The sequence below is a fragment of the Chiloscyllium plagiosum genome, unplaced genomic scaffold (genome assembly GCF_037043375.1).
Source record: "Chiloscyllium plagiosum isolate Xiang-an unplaced genomic scaffold, Cpla_swu_hap1 HiC_scaffold_47, whole genome shotgun sequence".
Classification (NCBI taxonomy): Eukaryota; Metazoa; Chordata; class Chondrichthyes; order Orectolobiformes; family Hemiscylliidae; genus Chiloscyllium; species Chiloscyllium plagiosum.
The window spans coordinates 3,490,373-3,513,353 of NW_028270185.1; the positions used below are offsets into that span (position 1 = coordinate 3,490,373).

The 22,981-nt window shown below is 50.9% G+C and overlaps 1 protein-coding gene across 1 annotated transcript in view; it reads left to right on the plus strand.

The window, feature by feature from the left end:
- LOC122547537 (uncharacterized) overlaps positions 1 to 22,981 on the plus strand; it is a 181,171-nt gene that overhangs the window by 86,212 nt on the left and 71,978 nt on the right. The window contains exon 5 of the mRNA XM_087983853.1: positions 15,395 to 15,461. Within this exon, the coding sequence (XP_087839979.1) occupies positions 15,395 to 15,461 (67 nt within the window). The remainder of the gene's footprint in view (positions 1 to 15,394; positions 15,462 to 22,981) is intronic.

Consider the following 22,981-nt stretch of genomic DNA (forward strand, 5'->3'; position numbering starts at 1 on the left):
GGATCTTACTTTGTGCTCATCAGCTTCTGCAGTATAACAGGGATTACGTTTCACAGATAACCCTGTGTAGAATGCTTCAGGATGGCCAGTGGTTGTGAAAGGCACTACAGGAATGCAGGCCTTCCTTTATCTGTCTAGTGGGCGGGTTTGGGAAGAGTTTGTGCTCACAAGGACTGCGGTTTATTTCCACATTTGTGGGTTTATAATAAGTGACTGGGTGGAAATAGAAGGCAGTTCCTGTTTACTGAATGGTCTGTGGGAACGTTCTGCATTGATGTGAAACCTGATTTCCATTCACTGCAATCTGCCACTTCTCTCTTGTTCTGCCTTCCATCAACACCACTCAGTAATATGTCTCCGGGGAACCCCTCATTAGGTTTGAACCTCTGACATCATTCCGCCCTCTCGCACCCCCCCCTCTCCACCCGACAGACAGACACACACTCTCACACACAGACACTCCCTCACACACACAGACACACACACACAGACACTCCCTCACACACACAGACACACACACACACAGATACTCACACATACAAACACACACAGACACTCACACATGGACGCACACAGACACATACAGACACTCACACACAGACACTCCCTCACACACACACACACACACACACACTCACACATACAAACACACACAGACACACACACACGCTCTCACACACATACAGACACTCACACACAGACACTCCCTCACACACACAGACACTCACACATACAAACACACACAGACACATACATACACAGACACACACACACGTTCTCACACACACACAGACACACACACACAGACACATACACACAGACACAGAGACACACACAGACATACAGACACGCACACGTAGACACATACACACTGATACACAAACCCAGTTTCTCTCAATCACACACACACAATTTCTCACACAGACATACAGACACACACACACACAGACACATACACACAGACACACACACACATATGCACATACATGCACACACACTACTTCAGACAAGGCCTCACTAATGTCCTGAACAGTCTTTAGGGTGTGAAAGGAGGCCATTCAGCCCAATGACCCTCTTGCTTGCTATCTGGAACAGCAAACCAGCCAGTCTCACTCTCTTGTATTTCCTCCACTCCAGATCGTTTCTGTTTGAGTAATTATCGAATCCCTTTGGAAAATCCGTGATCAATTCTGCTCAAACTACTCTCATGGGTGATGAAATTGATAGATATTGATCTTAGAACACTTTAACAAGCTTCTGAAACATCAGCATTATCACCTCGTTAAGGGAGTCAGCTTTGACTGGTGCCTGACTCCTGATTTACACTGGCTCAGTGGTTAGCACTACGACCTCACAGCGCCAGAGACCCAGGTTCGATTCCAGCCTCGGGCGACCGTCTGTGTGGAGTTTGCACATTCTCCCTGTGTCTGCGTGGGTTTCCTCCAGGTGCTCCCACAGTGTGGGGCATTGGCCATGGGAAATTGCCCCACAATGTCCAGGGATGTGCAGGCTGGATGGCTTGGCCATGGGGAAACACAAGGAGAGGGTGCAATGCCCTTCAAAGAGTCGGTGTGGACTCGATGGGCTGAGTGGTCTCTTTGTGCTGCCCAGGGAGGGTTGGGCACCCCAACCATCTGCAGTCCCCGGGGCTCTGTTGGATTGTACCATTTGAATACAGAATGTTCATGGTGTAGGGAAAGCAGTTAATCAGGGACGTGCGCCTGAAACAAGCCGGGCTGGGGAATCATTTTCGTGGCTACACAGACCTGCCGATGCACCATCAACAGAGTTTCTGGAGCAGGTACTCTGGGGGTTTCTGGGTCTCGGCCAATCTGGGCCAGGATGGTGAGAGGGAGGGAGGGAGGGGGGGAGTGGGGGGGGGGGGGGGGGGGCGGGGGGGTGTTCAGGTGGATTCCGACAGCTTGCCAACGCTGGGTACCATCAATCTTCACCAGTTTGCAGAAGTTGAGATGTGTCATGGAGAGGGACTTAGACTGCGGATGGGTGTCCCTAGCTGGTGCTGGGGAACACAATCCTGACCCCCCCCCCCAAACCGTAGGGGCAAGACACCCCCGCACGGTGAGAAGGCGGGATTGCAACCATCCCGGGTTTCCATCCTGCAGAGAAGTAGGATTGAGATGAGGAGAAGCCTGATTCGCAGACAGAGTAAATGTGATGCCAGAGAAACATTCAGGCGCCAAGCAAGTGGGTTAGGGTGTGGCATGCACTACCTGGAAATGTGCATCATAGAATCCCTACAGTCTGTAAGGAGGACATTCGGCCCATCGAGTCCACACCGACCCTCTGAGGAGCCTCCCACCCAGACCTACCCCCCCCATAACCGTGCATGGTGAGGGCTGGTTCAATTGAGACGTTCAAGAATGGTTATTTGGGGAAGAATGGTGAACAGAGGATATACAGAAAAGGCAGGAGATAGGTACTGGGGAATGATGTTCGTTTGAAGAGCTGTAACAGTTGGATTATGGACGTAGGTTTGCTTGCTGAGCTGGAAGGTTCATTTTCAGATGTTTCGTCACCATATTCGGTAACATCATCAGTGAGACTCCGGTGAAGCACTGATGTTAGTGACCCGCTTTCTATTTGTGTGTTTAGGTTTCCTTGGGCTGGTGATGTCATTTCCTGTGGTGATGTCAGGTCCTGTTCTTTGTCTCAGAGGATGGTAAATGGGGTCCAAGTCAATGTGTTTGTTGATAGAGTTCCGGTTGGAATGCCGTGCTTCTAGGAATTCTCGCGTGTCTCTGTTTGGTTTGTCCTAGAATGGGTGTGTTGTCCCAGTCGAAGTGGTGTCCTTCCTTATCTGTATGTAAGGATACTAGTGAGAGAGGGTGCTATAACAATGCTATGGGTCCTTGTGAGGCTGTGTACACTCTTGTTTTGAACCACAGTCAGAGCACAGTGCACGGCCTCAGTGAACGTCTCACAGACAGGAGAGCAAGGCCCAAGGCCCCGGTGAGTTGGCCAAAAAATTGTTTTTCACATTCGATACCAGAACTTGAAGTGTGCTAACCATCAGGAGAAAAACTGAAAAAGTTTAGCAACTGGCCTGAGAAAAAAAAGAGGGAAAGGGGTGAGCACTCTGTGCCTTTAACAATCCACGGAATCAAATTCACTGAAATAAACCACGGAACTGGGAATGCTGGAGGTCTGAGACTAAAACACAAATGACTGGAGATCCTCAGGAGGCCTGTGGAGAGAGAAACAGAGTTAACGCTTTGAGACGAGTGACCCTTCTTCAGGACAGGTCACAAAACGTCAACTTGTGGAAATCTTAGAGTGAGAGAACAGACCATTTGGCCCAACAAGTCCATGCTGACTCATCCCCCTCCCTATCCCTATAACCCTGCACTCCCCATGGCTAACCCATAGAGCCTACATATCCCTGGACACTATGGGGCAATTTAGCACGGCCAATCCACCCCAACCTGCACATCTTTGGACTGTGGGAGGAAACCCACGCAGACACGGGGAGAACGTGCAAACTCCACACAGACAGTCACGTGAGGGTGGAATCGAACCTGGGTCCCTGGCGCTGTGAGGCAGAAGTGCTAACCACTGAGTCACCCCTCTGTTTTCTCTCCACATGGACCTTCTGAGCTTTTCCAGCAATTTCTGGTTCTGTTTCTGATGTACAGCATCCACAATTCTTTTGGTTATAATAAAGAAATGCAGGTTACAGTGAGGGGGCGGGTAAGTGAAGCTGAATCCATGATAAAGATCACCCATGATCCTATTGAATGGGGGAGTTGGCTGGAGGGGTCAGATGACCTACTCCTGCTCCTAATTCTTATGTTCTCATATTTCTCCAGCAATTCCTGTTTTTCAATTGAATTCACTTGTGGGTCAGATATGAAAGAAAGTTCCAAATCCATTTGGGAAATCAGGAGAAACTTCTTTTACCCGGAGTGTGAGGACAATGTGGAACTTTTTAAAAATATTCATTCATGGGACGTGGGTGTCTCTGGCTAGGCCCAGAATTCTTTACCCCATCCCTAATTGCCCAGGGGGCAGTTAAGAGTCAACCCCATTGCTGTGGGACTGGAGTCACGTGTAGGCTCGACCAGGTAAGGGTGGCAGTTTCCTTCCCTGAAGGGAATTAGAGACCCAGATGGGCTTTTCCAAAAATTGCTTATAGAGGTTTATAAATCATGAGGGGCATGGATAACGTAAATAGACAAGGTCTTTTCCCTGGGGTGGGGGAGTCCAGAACTAGAGAGCATAGGTTTAGGGTGAGAGGGGAAAGATATAAAAGAGACCTAAGGGGCAACTTTTTCACGCAGAGGGTGGTACGTGTATAGAATGAGCTGCCAATGGAAGTGGTGCAGGCTGGTACAATTACAGCATTTAAGAGGCACCTGGATGGGTATATGAATAGGAAGGGTTTGGAGGGATATGGGCCTGGTGCTGGCAAATGAGAGTAGATCAGGTTGGGATATCTGCTTGGCATGGACGAGTTGGAGTGAAGGGTCTGTTTCTGTGCTGTCCATCTCTATGACAACAGATTCATGGTCATCATTAGGCTCTTAATTCCAGACTTTTATTGAACTCCAACTCCACCATCTGCGGCGGCAGGCTTCAATCCGGGTCCCTAGGACATCGCCTGAGTCTTGAGATGAGCAGTGCAGCGATAAAGCCACTAAGCTGTCACCTCCCCTAATCTCACACCCACGGGGTTAGTAATACCAGTATATTTCAGGGAGGGAGGGAGGGACAGCGAGGTGGATAGTGTGAGGTGGGATGGGAGGAGAGCCATTGCAGCAGAAATACCAGGATGGTGCAGCTGGGCTGAACAACTTTGCTCTGGTCGGATAATTCTATATAATTTACGGGAGATTAATGAGTTGCTGACTTGAGTCAAATATAAGCCATGAAGGTCTCCCTCCCTCTTGCTGGTTTTGATCTCTTCAGTACAGCTTCCAGCTTCACCCTGAGGGTTCCCTGAATCTTTAATTACACGCAGCATTCCCTCTCATTGGCTGCTACCATTCACCACCAAGTGACCTCAAACTTTCCCTGAATTCCCAGGTGAACCGTCGTCAGGGTTTTTTACTCTTCCTTTCAGTTACGATATGTTCTGGTGTTTTGGTAAAAGGATTAATATAAGAGACCACACATTGCAAACATTGCAGAACGAACATCCCAGCGCGTTTGCTGCCCACCCCCCCCATCAGAGAAATTGCCAAAGCATACCGGATTATAGATGGCTCTCAAAATGAAGGATTGGTGAATTGTCGACTTGCTGCAATTATGAAGGGTTATTGTGCACTGTCAGAGGGTCAGTGCTGAGGGAGTGCCACACTGTCGGAGGGTCAGTGCTGAGGGAGTGCCGCACTGTCGGAGGGTCAGTGCTGAGGGAGTGCCGCACTGTCGGAGGGTCAGTGCTGAGGGAGTGCCGCACTGTCGGAGGGTCAGTGCTGAGGAAGTGCCGCACTGTCCGAGGGTCAGTGCTGAGGGAGTGCCGCACTGTCGGAGGGTCAGCGCTGAGGGAGTGCCGCACTGTCGGAGGGTCAGTGCTGAGGGAGTGCCGCACTGTCAGAGGGTCAGTGCTGAGGGAGTGCCGCACTGTCGGAGGGTCAGTGCTGAGGGAGTGCCGCACTGTCGGAGGGTCAGTGCTGAGGGAGTGCCGCACTGTCGGAGGGTCAGTGCTGAGGGAGTGCCGCACTGTCGGAGGGTCAGTGCTGAGGGAGTGCCGCACTGTCCGAGGGTCAGTGCTGAGGGAGTGCCGCACTGTCGGAGGGTCAGTGCTGAGGGAGTGCCGCACTGTCGGAGGGTCAGTGCTGAGGGAGTGCCGCACTGTCCGAGGGTCAGTGCTGAGGGAGTGCCGCACTGTCGGAGGGTCAGTGCTGAGGGAGTGCCGCACTGTCAGTGGGTCAGTGCTGAGGGAGTGGGCACTGTCGGAGGGCCAGTGCTGAGGGAGTGGGCACTATCGGAGGGTCAGTGCTGAGGGAGTGCCGCACTGTCGGAGGGTCAGTGCTGAGGGAGTGCCGCACTGTCGGAGGGTCAGTGCTGAGGGAGTGCCGCACTGTCCGAGGGTCAGTGCTGAGGGAGTGCCGCACTGTCGGAGGGTCAGTGCTGAGGGAGTGCCGCACTGTCGGAGGGTCAGTGCTGAGGGAGTGCCGCACTGTCCGAGGGTCAGTGCTGAGGGAGTGCCGCACTGTCGGAGGGTCAATGCTGAGGGAGTGCCGCACTGTCGGAGGGTCAGTGCTGAGGGAGTGCCGCACTGTCGGAGGGTCAGTGCTGAGGGAGTGCCGCACTGTCGGAGGGTCACTTCTGAGGGAGTGCCGCACTGTCGGAGGGTCAGTGCTGAGGGAGTGCCGCACTGTCGGAGGGTCAGTACTGAGGGAGTGCCGCACTGTCGGAGGGTCAGTACTGAGGGAGCGCCGCACTGTCGGAGGGTCAGTGCTGAGGGAGTGCCACACAGTTGGAGGGTCAATGCTGAGGGAGTGCCGCACTGTCAGAGGGTCATTGCTGAGGGAGTGCCGCACTGTCAGAGGGTCAGTGCTGAGGGAGTGCAGTACGTTCAGAGGGTCAGTGCTGAGGGAGTGCAGTACGTTCAGAGGGTCAGTGCTGAGGGAGTGCAGCACTGTCGGAGGGTCAGTGCTGAGGGATTGCCGCACTGTCAGAGGGTCAGTGCTAAGGGAGTGCCGCACTGTCGGAGGGTCAGTGCTGAGGGAGTGCAGCACTGTTGGAGGATCAGTGCTGTGGGAGTGCCGCACTGTCAGAGGGTCAGTGCTGAGGGAGTGCCGCACTGTCGGAGGGTCAGTGCTGTGGGAGTGCTGCACTATCAGAGGGTCAGTGCTGGGGGAGTGCCGCACTGTCGGATGGTCAGTGCTGAGGGAGTGTTGCACTGTCTGAGGGTCAGTGCTGGGGGAGTGCCGCACTGTCGGACGGTCAGTGCTGAGGGAGTGGGTACTGTCAGAGGGTCAGTACTAAGGGATTGCTGCACTGTCAGAGGGTCAGTGCTGAGGGAGTGCCGCACTTTCGGAGGGTTAGTGCTGAGGGAGTGCCGCACTGTCAGAGGGTCACTTCTGAGGAGTGCCACACTGTCGGAGGGTCAGTGCTGAGGATGTGCCGCACTGTCGGAGGGTCAGTACTGAGGGAGTGCCGCACTGTCGGAGGGTCAGTACTGAGGGAGCGCCGCACTGTCAGAGGGTCAGTGCTGAGGGAGTGGGCACTGTTGGAGGGTCAATGCTGAGGGAGTGCCACACTGTCAGAGGGTCACTTCTGAGGGAGTGCCGCACTGTCAGACGGTCAGTGCTGAGGGAGGGGGCACTGTCAGGGGGTCAAGCTGAGGGAGTGGGCACTGTCGGACGGTCAGTGCTGAGGGAGTGCCGCACTGTCGGAGGGTCAGTGCTGAGGGAGCGCCGCACTGAGGGAAGGTCAGTGCTGAGGGAGCGCCGCACTGTCAGAGGGTCAGTGCTGAGGGAGTGCCGCACTGTCAGAGGGTCAGTGCTGAGGGAGTGCCGCACTGTCGGAGGGTCAGTGCTGAGGGAGTGCCGCACTGTCAGAGGGTCAGTGCTGAGGGAGTGCCGCAATGTCAGAGGGTCTGTCCTGAGGGAGTGCCGCACTGTTAGAGGGTCAGTGCTGAGGGAGTGGGCACTGTTGGAGGGTCAATGCTGAGGGAGTGCCACACTGTCAGAGGGTCACTTCTGAGGGAGTGCCGCACTGTCAGACGGTCAGTGCTGAGGGAGGGGGCACTGTCAGGGGGTCAGTGCTGAGGGAGTGGGCACTGTCGGATGGTCAGTGCTGAGGGAGTGCCGCACTGTCGGAGGGTCAGTGCTGAGGGAGCGCCGCACTGAGGGAAGGTCAGTGCTGAGGGAGCGCCGCACTGTCAGAGGGTCAGTGCTGAGGGAGTGCCGCACTGTCAGAGGGTCAGTGCTGAGGGAGTGCCGCACTGTCGGAGGGTCAGTGCTGAGGGAGTGCCGCACTGTCAGAGGGTCAGTGCTGAGGGAGTGCCGCAATATCAGAGGGTCTGTCCTGAGGGAGTGCCGCACTGTTAGAGGGTCAGTGCTGAGGGAGTGCCGCACTGTCGGAGGGTCAGTGCTGAGGGAGTGCCGCACTGTCGGAGGGTCAGTGCTGAGGGAGTGCCGCACTGTCGGAGGGTCAGTGCTGAGCGAGTGGGCACTGTCGGAGGGTCAGTGCTGAGCGAGTGGGCACTGTTGGAGGGTCAGTGCTGCGGGAGTGCCGCACTGTCAGAGGGTCAGTGCTGAGGGAGTGCCGCACTGTCCGAGGGTCAGTGCTGAGGGAGTGCCGCACTGTCCGAGGGTCAGTGCTGAGGGAGTTCCGTACTGTCAGAGGGTCAGTGCTGAGGGAGTGCCGCACTGTCTGAGGGTCAGTGCTGAGGGAGTTCCGTACTGTCAGAGGGTCAGTGCTGAGGGAGTGCCGCACTGTCTGAGGGTCAGTGCTGAGGGAGTGGGCACTGTCGGAGGGTCAGTGCTGAGGGAGTGCCGCACTGTCAGACGGTCAGTGCTGAGGGAGTGGGCACTGTTGGAGGGTCAATGCTGAGGGAGTGCCACACTGTCAGAGGGTCACTTCTGAGGGAGTGCCGCACTGTCAGACGGTCAGTGCTGAGGGAGGGGGCACTGTCAGAGGGTCAGTGCTGAGGGAGTGGGCACTCTCGGACGGTCAGTGCTGAGGGAGTGCCGCACTGTCGGAGGGTCAGTGCTGAGGGAGTGCCGCACTGTTGGAGGGTCAGTGCTGAGGGAGCGCCGCACTGAGGGAAGGTCAGTGCTGAGGGAGCGCCGCACTGTCAGAGGGTCAGTGCTGAGGGAGTGCCGCACTGTCAGAGGGTCAGTGCTGAGGGAGTGCCGCACTGTCGGAGGGTCAGTGCTGAGGGAGTGCCGCACTGTCAGAGGGTCAGTGCTGAGGGAGTGCCGCAATGTCAGAGGGTCAGTGCTGAGGGAGTGCCGCACTGTTAGAGGGTCAGTGCTGAGGGAGTGCCGCACTGTCGGAGGGTCAGTGCTGAGGGAGTGCCGCACTGTCGGAGGGTCAGTGCTGAGGGAGTGGGCACTGTCGGAGGGTCAGTGCTGAGCGAGTGGGCACTGTTGGAGGGTCAGTGCTGAGGGAGTGCCGCACTGTCGGAGGGTCAGTGCTGAGGGAGTGCCGCACTGTCCGAGGGTCAGTGCTGAGGGAGTGCCGCACTGTCAGAGGGTCAGTGCTGAGGGAGTGCCGCACTGTCCGAGGGTCAGTGCTGAGGGAGTGCCGCACTGTCGGAGGGTCAGTGCTGAGGGAGTGCCGCGCTGTCGGAGGGTCAGTGCTGAGGGAGTGGGCACTGTCGGAGGGTCAGTGCTGAGGGAGTGCCGCACTGTCGGAGGGTCAGTTCTGAGGGAGTCCCGCACTGTCGGAGGGTCAGTGCTGAGGGAGTGGGCACTGAGGGAGCCTGTGTTGAACACGAAGTGTGTGTTTGGAGGTTGCTGGAGCTGTGTCGCTGACAGAGGAAGACTATGAACATTATCATTGTGGGTGCTCCTGACCAGGGACAAACTAGTAAATGGTTGTGTGTTAAATTGAGGGAGGAGCGTTGGGTTATGTTCAGTCATTCTAACTGTGGCCTCAAATTTAAAAACCTTTCCGAGGGCTCATGACCTGGAGCATCTGGCATGTCAGTGACAGAGCTCCCATACAGAGAGACTGGCTCATTATTCACCGTGTTCGATAAATCTCCGCCATTCCCCCCTCCCAGTCTGGTGGGAAACACATTCTTTCTGTCCGACCTGGAATTTATATTCCAAGCATTCCAACTGAATCCCGAGCAGCTCCTGACAGGAGAGCGTGTAAATGATCCCAGACTGGAGACACCCTTCTGTTTGATATCATTGCCAAAGGTAATTCAGCGGGAATGCTTGGATTTGCTCTGTACTGATGGATTTTGCTTGATGCGTTTAATTTCAGAACAGGAGATAAAATCTTAAACCCCCTTAAATATTAACAAAAGGGAAAAACAAACTCTCTTTGGTAATGAGAAAATATATCCTGGAATTTCAGCTCCATGCAGCAGGGTTACTACAGACACAGAAAAGGGCGATGTCAGTGCTAAGGTCTTGAACGATTAATGTTCCCGGGGTGTCCTGAAGAGGTCCAACAGCGGTCTCCCCTGGTCCTCAGGCCAACGATCCTACCTCAACTCACTGATTGTCTGCTTGGCGCCTCATTTCTGGTTGTGGGATCTTGCTGTGCGTGGACTGACATTTCCGACATTACTGGAGCAGCTGCCAGTCACCAACTTTCCCCTGCACAGAGCCAAGGGAGGAGGGGGCGGGTGGGAGTATTTCCTGGTCATGACTGTTCAGGGCTGTGTCCAGGAGAAATCTCTTGACTGCGAGAATGTTTTTGATATCCCTAATCTCAGGGTGGGGGCTGAGCGGGTCGGGGAGGACAGACTGGGGGCAGCAAGGGGTCTTCAATACCTTGCAGTTCAGTCGTGACTGCAAGAGCTGTCCTCAGATTTATTAAGGGGACATCTTGTGGTGGAGTGGAAGTGTCACTACCTCTAAATAGGGAGTCCAGATTACTCCTGAGGTGTATCCGAATATTTCTGAACTGGTTGGTTGGAAAATATGGTAGAACTTTCCATTGGTATTGTTTTGAACTGTCCCAGTGAGTGGATGATGAAGATTGTTGTCAAAGTATGTTTTTTTGTCGGCAATGCTACAGAATCGAGGAATATAGCACAGGTTTTGTTTATTCATTCCTGGGATCTGGGTGAAGTTGGCTGGGCCCAGCGTTTGTTGCCCCGTCCCTGGAACTTGCAGGGGGTGGTGTTCCCATGTACCTGCTGCCCTTGTCCTTCTAGATGGAAGTGGTCGTGGGTTTGAAAGGTGCTGTCTGAGGATTAGATTAGATTACTTACAGTGTGGAAACAGGCCCTTCGGCCCAACAAGTCCACACCGACCCGCCGAAGCGCAACCCACCCATACCCCTACCTTTACCCCTTTAACCTAACACTACGGGCAATTTAGCATGGCCAATTCACCTGACCCGCACATCTTTGGACTGTGGGAGGAAACCGGAGCACCCGGAGGAAACCCACGCAGACACGGGGAGAATGTGCAAACTCCACACAGTCAGTCGCCTGAGTCGGGAATTGAACCCGGGTCTACAGGCGCTGTGAGGCAGCAGTGCTAACCACTGCGCCACCGTGCCGCCGTAAATCTGTGGTGAATTTCTGCAGTGCATCTTGTAGGTGGGAGTTGGTTAGCTCAGTTGGTTGATTGGCTGGTGAGAGATGCCAATGGTGTGGGTTCAATCCCTGCATTGGCTGGTGTTACCATAAAGGACTCTCCTTCTCAACCACTCCCCTCGCCTGAGGCACAGTGACCCTCAGGTTAATCCATCACCAATTCATCTCTTTCTAACGAGAGAACAGACCGATGCAAAAGGGAGTTTACCTTTTTTTTGTTTTATTTTTCCTTTTTTTTAAAATGAACAGAACCTCTGATACTCCTTTTGATACCCCCACTCCACCGCCTAACTGCAGTAGTGCTTATTCTTTCCCCTAGCACCCATGGTGTGTGTGTGTGTGCGGGTGTGAGACACAGTGAGAGATACAAGGTGCACAAATCTTTATTCAATTTCCACCACCAGGAAGATAGGAAAACACCCGGGTGGACAGTGACAAACACTGCCCTTCACATCAAAGGGCAGTGCTGTGTGATCAAAACAGTGAAGGGGAGGGTAGGGACTAAATCAAAATAGAATTGGAGGGAGAAATGATGCACTCCACTCCCTGCGGCGCCCACCTTTCCCTGAACAACTCCAGGGTGTTGGTGGACACCGCGTGCTCCTTCTCCAAGGACACCCGGGCTCTAACATAACCGCGGAAGAGGGGCAGGCAGTCGGCCCTAACGACCCCCTCCATGGCCCACTTCCTGGACCTGTTGATGGCCAGTTTGGCCAGGCCCAGGAGCAGACCCACGAGGAGGTCTTCATACCCGCCCTCCTTCCTCCGTACCAGGTGCCCAAAGATCAGGAGCGTGGGACTGAAGTGCAACCAAAAGCAGAGAAGGAGGTTTTTCAGGAAATCAAAAAGGGGGTGCAAACGCCCACACCCAATATACACATGGTCCACGGACTCCACAGCGCCACAGAACAAGCAGTTGGGCTGGGAGTCCGTGAACCACCGCAATCTGCGGTTGCAGGGGACTACTGCGTGCAGCACCCTCCACCCCAGATCCCCGAGAGAAAGGGGGAGGACTCCCGCGTAGAGAGCCCTCCACTGGGGATCCCCACCGCCCGGTGGCAAATGGGAGTTTACCTTTATACACTGCTGCTCCGGAGTGTCCAATTGGATATTGGTGGTCATGCATTTGGGAAGTTCCTGCTGTATCAAACACTTTGATTAGATTCCCTACAGTGTGGAAACAGGCCCTTCGGCCCAGCAAGTCCACACCAACCCTCTGAAGAGTAATCCACCCAGACCCAACACCCTCTGACTAATGCACCTAACACTACGGACAATTTAGCATGGCCAATCCACCCTAACCTGCACATCTTTGGATTGTGGGAGGAAACCGGAGCACCCGGAGGAAACCCACGCAGACACGGGGAGAATGTGCAAACTCCACAGTTGCCCAAGTCTGGAATCGAACCTGGGTCCCTGGTTCTGTGCTAACCACCTTGCCACTGTGCCATCTGTATTTCTGTAATTGTAAAGATTTGTATCAGCTTACCTCAGCCTTCGACTTGTTGGAGAAAAGCACCTCAACCTGAGCTGTTTCTCTTGGTAGGTTTCTCCCTCCCTGTTCTCATGACAATCTTTGTAAATCTTTTCTTTTTAGTATCTCCCCACCCCTCTTCATGTGGAGACCAGAGGGATGTGTAGTGTGCTGGGTGTACGGTCTAACCAGCCTCACTCCCCGTCTCGCTCGCGACCCCTGCTCTGCCCAGGACGGTAAGAAACGACAGAGAGCTGTGAGCACAGCCCAGTCCATCGCACAAACCAACCTCCCATCCACTGGCTCCGTCTACACTTCCCACTGTCTCGGGAAAGGAAGCTACATCATCAAAGACCCCTCCCACCCCCGGTTAAAATCGCTCCCACCCTCTTCCATTGGGCAGAGGATACAAAAACTCAAACACACGGGCCGACAGGTTCAAGAACAGCCTCTCCCCCCCTGTTGTTATTCTGCTGGATAGAGCTCTCAAATTTCAAATCTAATGTTGATCTCGCTCTCTGTGTGTTTTTCTACAGTCGTAACATTGTATTCCTCACTCTGTTCAACTACCCTAATGCACTTTGTACAGTATGATCTGCACGCAAAACAAAACGTTTCACTGTAGCTAGGTACATTTCACAATAATAAGTCAGGTGAAAGGAAAGGCTGGTAGATGTAGGGAATACTGAATGATGAGAGAAATTGAGGGTTTGGTTCAGCAAAAGAAGGAAGCATATATAAGGTATAGACAGGAGAGATCGAGTGAATCCTTAGAAGAGTATAAAGGCAGTAGGAGTATACTTAAGAGGGAAATCAGGAGGGCAAAAGGGGACATGAGATAGCTTTGGCAAATAGGGTTAAGGAGAATCCAAAGAGTTTTTACAAATACATTAAGGACAAAAGGGTAACTAGGGAGAGATTAGGGCCCCTCAAAGATCAGCAAGGCAGCCTATGTGTGGAGCTGCAGGAGATGGGAGAGATACTAAATGAGTATTTTGCATCAGTGTTTACTGTGGAAAAGGACATGGAAGATATAGACTGTAGGGAAATAGATGGTGCCAACTTGAAAAATGTCCAGATTACAGAGGAGGAAGTGCTGGATGTCTTGAAATGCATAAAAGTGGATAAATCCCCAGGACCTGATCAGGTGTATCCAAGAACTCTGTGGGAAGCTAAAGAAGTGATTGCTGGGCCTCTTGCTGAGATATTTGTATCATCCTTAGTCACAGGTGAGGTGCCGGAAGACTGGAGGTGGGCAAACGTGGTGCCACTGTTTAAGAAGGGCGGTAAGGACAAGCCAGGGAACTATAGACTGGTGAGCCTGACTGGTGGGCAAGTTGTTGGAGGGAGTCCTGAGGGACAGGATGTACATGTATTTGGAAAGGCAAGGACTGATTCGGGATTGTCAACATGGCTTTGTGCGTGGGAAATCATGTCTCACAAACTTGATTGAGTGTTTTTTTGAAGAAGTAGCAAAGAAGATTGAGGGCAGAGCAGTAGATGTGATCTATATGGACTTCAGTAAGGCGTTCGACAAAGTTTCCCATGGGAGACTGATTAGCAAGGTTAGATCTCACAGAATACAGGGAGAACTAGCCATTTGGATACAGAACTGGCTCAAAGGTAGAAGACAGAGGGTGGTGGTGGAGGGTTGTTTTTCAGACTGGAGGCCTGTGACCAGTGGAATGTCACAAGGATCGATGCTGGGCCCTCTACTTTTTGTCATTTACATAAATGATTTGGATGCGAGCATAAGAGGTACAGTTAGTAAGTTTACAAATGACACCAAAATTGGAGGTGTAGTGGACAGCGAAGAGGGTTACCTCAGATTACATCAGGATCTGGACCAGATGGGCCAATGGGCTGAGAAGTGACAGATGGAGTTTCATTCAGATAAATGCAAGGTGCTGCCTTTTGGGAAAGCAAACATTAGCAGGACTTATACACTTAATTGTAACTTCTTAGGGAGTGTTGCTGAACAAAGAGACCTTGGAGTGCAGGTTCATAGCTCCTTGAAAGTGGAGTCGCAGGTAGATAGGATAGTGAAGGCGGCGTTTGGTATGCTTTCCTTTATTGGTCAGAGTATTGAGTACAGGAGCTGGGAGGTCATGTTGCGGCTGTACAGGACATTGGTTAGGCCACTGTTGGAATATTGTGTGCAATTCTGGTCTCCTTCCTATCGGAAAGATGTTGTGAAACTTGAAAGGGTTCATAAAGGATTTACAAGGATGTTGGAGGATCTGAGCTACAGGGAGAGGCTGAATAGGCTGGGGCTGTTTTCCCTGGAGCGTCGGAGGCTGAGGGGTGACCTTATAGAGGTTTATAAAATGATGAGGGACATGGATAGGAGAAATAGACAAGGTCTTTTCCCTGGGGTTGGGGAGTCCAGAACTAGAGGGCATAGGTTTAGGGTGAGAGGGGTAAGATATAAAAGAGACCTAAGGGGCAACTTTTTCACGCAGAGGGTGGTACGTGTATGGAATGAGCTGCCAGAGGAAGTGGTGGAGGCTGGTACAATTGCAACATTTAAGAGGCATTTGAATGGGTATATGAATAGGAAGGGTTTAGAGAGATATGGGCCCGATGCTGGCAAATGGGACTAGATTAATTTGGGATATCTGGTCGGCATGGACGGGGTGGACTGAAGGGCCTGTTTCCGTGCTGTACAGCTCTATGTCTCTGAATCCTGCACAAAGATCTAACCGTGTGATTTCTTCTCACAGTGAGCTGCTGCTGGATCTGGAGAGCTGTAAAGACGCTGTTGAGGTAGCGGAATGTTTCGTCGAGCGGGTGAGAATCTTCGTTATTTCACTGTGTGCCACTCAGTGTTTTAATGGAATTGTCAGACAGTGGTCTGCACCCACTAACATGATCACTGCAACCTCAGTATTTCCCACTCTGACCCTGTTTTACCCCGATCACTGTAACCCCAGTATTTCCCACTCTGACCCTGTTTTACCCCGATCACTGTAACCCCAGTATTTCCCAATCTGACCCTGTTTTACCCCGATCACTGTAACCCCAGTATTTCCCAATCTGACCCTGTTTTACCCAGATTACTGTATCCCCAGTATTTCCCAATCTGACCCTGTTTTACCCTGATTACTGTAACCCCACTATTTCCCAATCTGACCCTGTTTTACCCTGATTACTGTAACCCCACTATTTCCCAATCTGACCCTGTTTTACCCCGATCACTGTAACCCCAGTATTTCCCAATCTGCCCCTGTTTTACCCCAATCGCTGTATCCCCAGTATTTCCCAATCTGACCCTGTTTTACCCCGATTGCTGTAACCTCAGTATTTCCCAATCTGACCCTGTTTTACCCCGATCGCTGTAACCCCAGTATTTCCCAATCTGACCCTGTTTTACCCTGATTACTGTAACCCCAGTATTTCCCAATCTGACCCTGTTTTACCCCGATCACTGTAACCTCAGTATTTCCCAATCTGACCCTGTTTTACCCCAATCGCTGTAACCCCAGTATTTCCCAATCTGACCCTGTTTTACCCTGATTACTGTAACCCCAGTATTTCCCAATCTGACCCTGTTTTACCCAATCGCTGTAACCCCAGTATATCCCAATCTGACCCTGCTTTACCCCAATCACTGTAACCCCAGTATTTCCCAATCTGACCCTGTTTTACCCCAATCACTGTAACCCCAGTATTTCCCAATCTGACCCTGTTTTACCCAGATTACTGTATCCCCAGTATTTCCCAATCTGACCCTGTTTTACCCTGATTACTGTAACCCCAGTATTTCCCAATCTGACCCTGCTTTACCCCAATCACTGTAACCCCAGTATTTCCCAATCTGACCCTGTTTTACCCCGATCACTGTAACCTCAGTATATCCCAATCTGACCCTGTTTTACCCCAATCGCTGTAACCCCAGTATTTCCCAATCTGACCCTGTTTTACCCTGATTACTGTAACCCCAGTATTTCCCAATCTGCCCCTGTTTTACCCCAATCGCTGTAACCCCAGTATATCCCAATCTGACCCTGCTTTACCCCAATCACTGTAACCCCAGTATTTCCCAATCTGACCCTGTTTTACCCAGATCACTGTAACCCCAGTATTTCCCAATCTGACCCTGTTTTACCCAGATTACTGTATCCCCAGTATTTCCCAATCTGACCCTGTTTTACCCTGATCACTGTAACCCCACTATTTCCCAATCTGACCCTGTTTTACCCTGATTACTGTAACCCCACTATTTCCCAATCTGATCCTGTTTTACCCCGATCACTGTAACCCCAGTATTTCCCAATCTGCCTCTGTTTTACCCCAATCGCTGTATCCCCAGTATTTCCCAATCTGACCCTGTTTTACCCTGATTACTGTCACCTCAGCATTTCTCAATCTGACCCTGTTTTACCCCAATCACTGTAACCCCAGTATTTCCCAATCTGACCCTGTTTTACCCCAATCGTTGTAACCCCAGTATTTCCCAATCTGACCCTGTTTTATCCTGATCACTATAACCCCAGTATTTCCCAGTCTGACCCTGTTTTACCCTGATTACTGTAACCCCAGTATTTCCCAATCTGACCCTGTTTTACCCCGATCACTGTAACCCCAGCGTTTCCCAATCTGACCCTGTTTTACCCCGATCACTGTAACCCCAGTATTTCCCAATCTGACCCTGTTTTACCCCGATCACTGTAACCCCAGTATTTCCCAATCTGACCCTGTTTTACCCCGATCACTGTAACCCCAGCTTTTCCCAATCTGACCCTGTTTTACCCCGATCGCTGTACACCCCAGTATTTCCCAATCTGACCCTGTTTTACCCCGATCACTGTAACCCCAGCTTTTCCCAATCTGACCCTGTTTTACCCCGATCACTGTAACCCCAGCTTTTCCCAATCTGACCCTGTATTACCCCAATCGTTGTAACCCCAGAATTTCCCAATCTGACCCTGTTTTACCCCAATCGTTGTAACCCCAGTATTTCCCAATCTGACCCTGTTTTACCCCGATCACTGTAACCCCAGTATTCCCAATCTGCCCCTGTTTTACCCCAATCGCTGTAACCCCAGTATTTCCCAATCTGACCCTGTTTTACCCCGATCACTGTAACCCCAGTATTCCCAATCTGCCCCTGTTTTACCCCAATCGCTGTAACCCCAGTATTTCCCAATCTGACCCTGTTTTACCCCGATCACTGTAACCCCAGTATTTCCCAATCTGACCCTGTTTTACCCCGATCACTGTAACCCCAGTATTCCCAATCTGCCCCTGTTTTACCCCAATCGCTGTAACCCCAGTATTTCCCAATCTGACCCTGTTTTACCCCAATCGTTGTAACCCCAGTATTTCCCAATCTGACCCTGTTTTACCCCAATCGTTGTAACCCCAGTATTTCCCAATCTGACCCTGTTTTACCCCGATCACTGTAACCCCAGTATTCCCAATCTGCCCCTGTTTTACCCCAATCGCTGTAACCCCAGTATTTCCCAATCTGCCCCTGTTTTACCCCAATCACTGTAACCCCAGTATTTCCCAATCTGACCCTGTTTTACCCCGATCACTGTAACCCCAGCGTTTCCCGATCTGACCCTGTTTTACCCCGATCACTGTAACCCCAGTATTTCCCAATCTGACCCTGTTTTACCCCGATCACTGTAACCCCAGCTTTTCCCAATCTGACCCTGTTTTACCCCGATCACTGTTACCCCAGCATTTTCCAATCTGACCCTGTTTTACCCCGATCACTGTAACCCCAGCTTTTCCCAATCTGACCCTGTTTTACCCCGATCGCTGTAAACCCCAGTATTTCCCAATCTGACCCTGTTTTACCCCGATCACTGTAACCTCAGCTTTTCCCAATCTGACCCTGTTTTACCCCGATCACTGTTACCCCAGCATTTTCCAATCTGACCCTGTTTTACCCCGATCACTGTAACCCCAGCTTTTCCCAATCTGACCCTGTTTTACCCCGATCACTGTAACCCCAGTATTTCCCAATCTGACCCTGTTTTACCCCAATCACTGTAACACCAGTATTTCCCAATCTGACCCTGTTTTACCCCGATCGTTGTAACCCCAGTATTTCCCAATCTGACCCTGTTTTACCCCAATCACTGTAACACCAGTATTTCCAAATCTGCCCCTGTTTTACCCCGATCATTGTAACCCCAGTATTTCCCAAACTGACCCTGTTTTACCCCAATCACTGTAACCCCAATATTTCCCCATCTGACCCTGTTTTACCCCGATCACTGTAACCCCAGTATTTCCCAATCTGACCCTGTTTTACCCCGATCACTGTAACCCCAGTATTTCCCAATCTGACCCTGTTTTACCCAGATTACTGTATCCCCAGTATTTCCCAATCTGACCCTGTTTTACCCTGATTACTGTAACCCCACTATTTCCCAATCTGACCCTGTTTTACCCTGATTACTGTAACCCCACTATTTCCCAATCTGACCCTGTTTTACCCCGATCACTGTAACCCCAGTATTTCCCAATCTGCCCCTGTTTTACCCCAATCGCTGTATCCCCAGTATTTCCCAATCTGACCCTGTTTTACCCTGATTACTGTCACCTCAGCATTTCTCAATCTGACCCTGTTTTACCCCAATCACTGTAACCCCAGTATTTCCCAATCTGACCCTGTTTTACCCCAATCGTTGTAACCCCAGTATTTCCCAATCTGACCCTGTTTTATCCTGATCACTATAACCCCAGTATTTCCCAATCTGACCCTGTTTTACCCCGATCACTGTAACCCCAGCGTTTCCCAATCTGACCCTGTTTTACCCCGATCACTGTAACCCCAGTATTTCCCAATCTGACCCTGTTTTACCCCGATCACTGTAACCCCAGTATTTCCCAATCTGACCCTGTTTTACCCCGATCACTGTAACCCCAGCTTTTCCCAATCTGACCCTGTTTTACCCCGATCGCTGTACACCCCAGTATTTCCCAATCTGACCCTGTTTTACCCCGATCACTGTAACCCCAGTATTTCCCAATCTGACCCTGTTTTACCCCAATCACTGTAACACCAGTATTTCCAAATCTGCCCCTGTTTTACCCCGATCATTGTAACCCCAGTATTTCCCAAACTGACCCTGTTTTACCCCAATCACTGTAACCCCAATATTTCCCAATCTGACCCTGTTTTACCCTGATTACTGTAACCCCACTATTTCCCAATCTGACCCTGTTTTACCCTGATTACTGTAACCCCACTATTTCCCAATCTGACCCTGTTTTACCCCGATCACTGTAACCCCAGTATTTCCCAATCTGCCCCTGTTTTACCCCAATCGCTGTATCCCCAGTATTTCCCAATCTGACCCTGTTTTACCCTGATTACTGTCACCTCAGCATTTCTCAATCTGACCCTGTTTTACCCCAATCACTGTAACCCCAGTATTTCCCAATCTGACCCTGTTTTACCCCAATCGTTGTAACCCCAGTATTTCTCAATCTGACCCTGTTTTATCCTGATCACTATAACCCCAGTATTTCCCAATCTGACCCTGTTTTACCCTGATTACTGTAACCCCAGTATTTCCCAATCTGACCCTGTTTTACCCCGATCACTGTAACCCCAGCGTTTCCCAATCTGACCCTGTTTTACCCCGATCACTGTAACCCCAGTATTTCCCAATCTGACCCTGTTTTACCCCGATCACTGTAACCCCAGTATTTCCCAATCTGACCCTGTTTTACCCCGATCACTGTAACCCCAGCTTTTCCCAATCTGACCCTGTTTTACCCCGATCGCTGTACACCCCAGTATTTCCCAATCTGACCCTGTTTTACCCCGATCACTGTAACCCCAGCTTTTCCCAATCTGACCCTGTTTTACCCCGATCACTGTAACCCCAGTATTTCCCAATCTGACCCTGTATTACCCCAATCGTTGTAACCCCAGTATTTCCCAATCTGACCCTGTTTTACCCTGATTACTGAAACCCCAGTATTTCCCAATCTGACCCTGTTTTACCCCGATCACTGTAACCCCAGTATTCCCAATCTGCCCCTGTTTTACCCCAATCGCTGTAACCCCAGTATTCCCAATCTGCCCCTGTTTTACCCCAATCGCTGTAACCCCAGTATTTCCCAATCTGACCCTGTTTTACCCAGATTACTGTATCCCTAGTATTTCCCAATCTGACCCTGTTTTACCCCGATCACTGTAACCCCAGCGTTTCCCGATCTGACCCTGTTTTACCCCGATCACTGTAACCCCAGTATTTCCCAATCTGACCCTGTTTTACCCCGATCACTGTAACCCCAGTATTTTCCAATCTGACCCTGTTTTACCCCGATCACTGTAACCCCAGCTTTTCCCAATCTGACCCTGTTTTAACCCGATCGCTGTACGCCCCAGTATTTCCCAATCTGACCCTGTTTTACCCTGATCACTGTAACCCCAGCTTTTCCCAATCTGACCCTGTTTTACCCCGATCACTGTAACCCCAGCTTTTCCCAATCTGACCCTGTTTTACCCCGATCACTGTAACCCCAGTATTTCCCAATCTGACCCTGTTTTACCCCGATCACTGTAACCCCAGTATTTCCCAATCTGACCCTGTTTTACCCTGATCACTGTAACACCAGTATTTCCCAATCTGACCCTGTTTTACCCCGATCGTTGTAACCCCAGTATTTCCCAATCTGACCCTGTTTTACCCTGATTACTGTAACCCCAGTATTTCCCAATCTGACCCTGTTTTACCCCAATCACTGTAACACCAGTATTTCCAAATCTGCCCCTGTTTTACCCCGATCATTGTAACCCCAGTATTTCCCAAACTGACCCTGTTTTACCCCAATCACTGTAACCCCAATATTTCCCAATCTGAGCCTGTTTTACCCCGATCACTGTAACCCCAGTATTTCCCAAACTGACCCTGTTTTACCCCAATCACTGTAACCCCAATATTTCCCAATCTGACCCTGTTTTACCCCGATCACTGTAACCCCAGTATTTCCCAATCTGCCCCTGTTTTATCCCCATCGTTGTAACCCCAGTATTTCCCACTCAGCCCCTGTTTTACCCGAATCATTGTAACCCCAGTATTTCCGAATCTGACCCTGTTTTACCCAGATTACTGTAACCCCAGTATTTCCGAATCTGACCCTGTTTTACCCTGATAACTGTAACCCCAGTATATCCCAATCTGACCCTGCTTTACCCCAATCACTGTAACCCCAGTATTTCCCAATCTGGCCCTGTTTTACCCCGATCACTGTAACCTCAGTATTTCCCAATCTGACCCTGTTTTACCCTGATTACTGTAACCCCAGTATTTCCCAATCTGCCCCTGTTTTACCCTGATTACTGTAACCCCAGTATATCCCAATCTGACCCTGTTTTACCCCAATCGCTGTAACCCCAGTATTTCCCAATCTGACCCTGTTTTACCCCGATCACTGTAACCCCAGTATTTCCCAATCTGACCCTGTTTTACCCCAATCACTGTAACCCCAGTATTTCCCAATCCGACCCTGCTTTACCCCAATCACTTTAACCCCAGTATTTCCCAATCTGACCCTGTTTTACCCAGATTACTGTAACCCCAGTATTTCCCAATCTGACCCTGTTTTACCCCAATCGCTGTAACCCCAGTATTTCCCAACCTGACCCTGTTTTACCCTGATTACTGTAACCCCAGTATTTCCCAATCTGACCCTGTTTTACCCCGATCACTGTAACCCCAGTATTTCCCAATCTGACCCTGCTTTACCCTGATTACTGTAACCCCAGTATTTCCCAATCTGACCCTGTTTTACCCCAATCACTGTAACCCCAGTATTTCCCAATCTGACCCTGCTTTACCCCAATCACTGTAACCCCAGTATTTCCCAATCTGACCCTGTTTTACCCAGATTACTGTAACCCCAGTATTTCCCAATCTGACCCTGTTTTACCCAGATTACTGTAACCCCAGTATTTCCCAATCTGACCCTGTTTTACCCCAATCACTGTAACCCCAGTATTTCCCAATCTGACCCTGTTTTACCCAGATTACTGTAACCCCAGTATTTCCCAATCTGACCCTGTTTTACCCCAATCGCTGTAACCCCAGTATTTCCCAACCTGACCCTGTTTTACCCTGATTACTGTAACCCCAGTATTTCCCAATCTGACCCTGTTTTACCCCAATCACTGTAACCCCAGTATTTCCCAATCTGACCCTGCTTTACCCCAATCACTGTAACCCCAGTATTTCCCAATCTGACCCTGTTTTACCCTGATTACTGTAACCCCAGTATTTCCCAATCTGACCCTGTTTTACCCAGATTACTGTAACCCCAGTATTTCCCACTCTGACCCT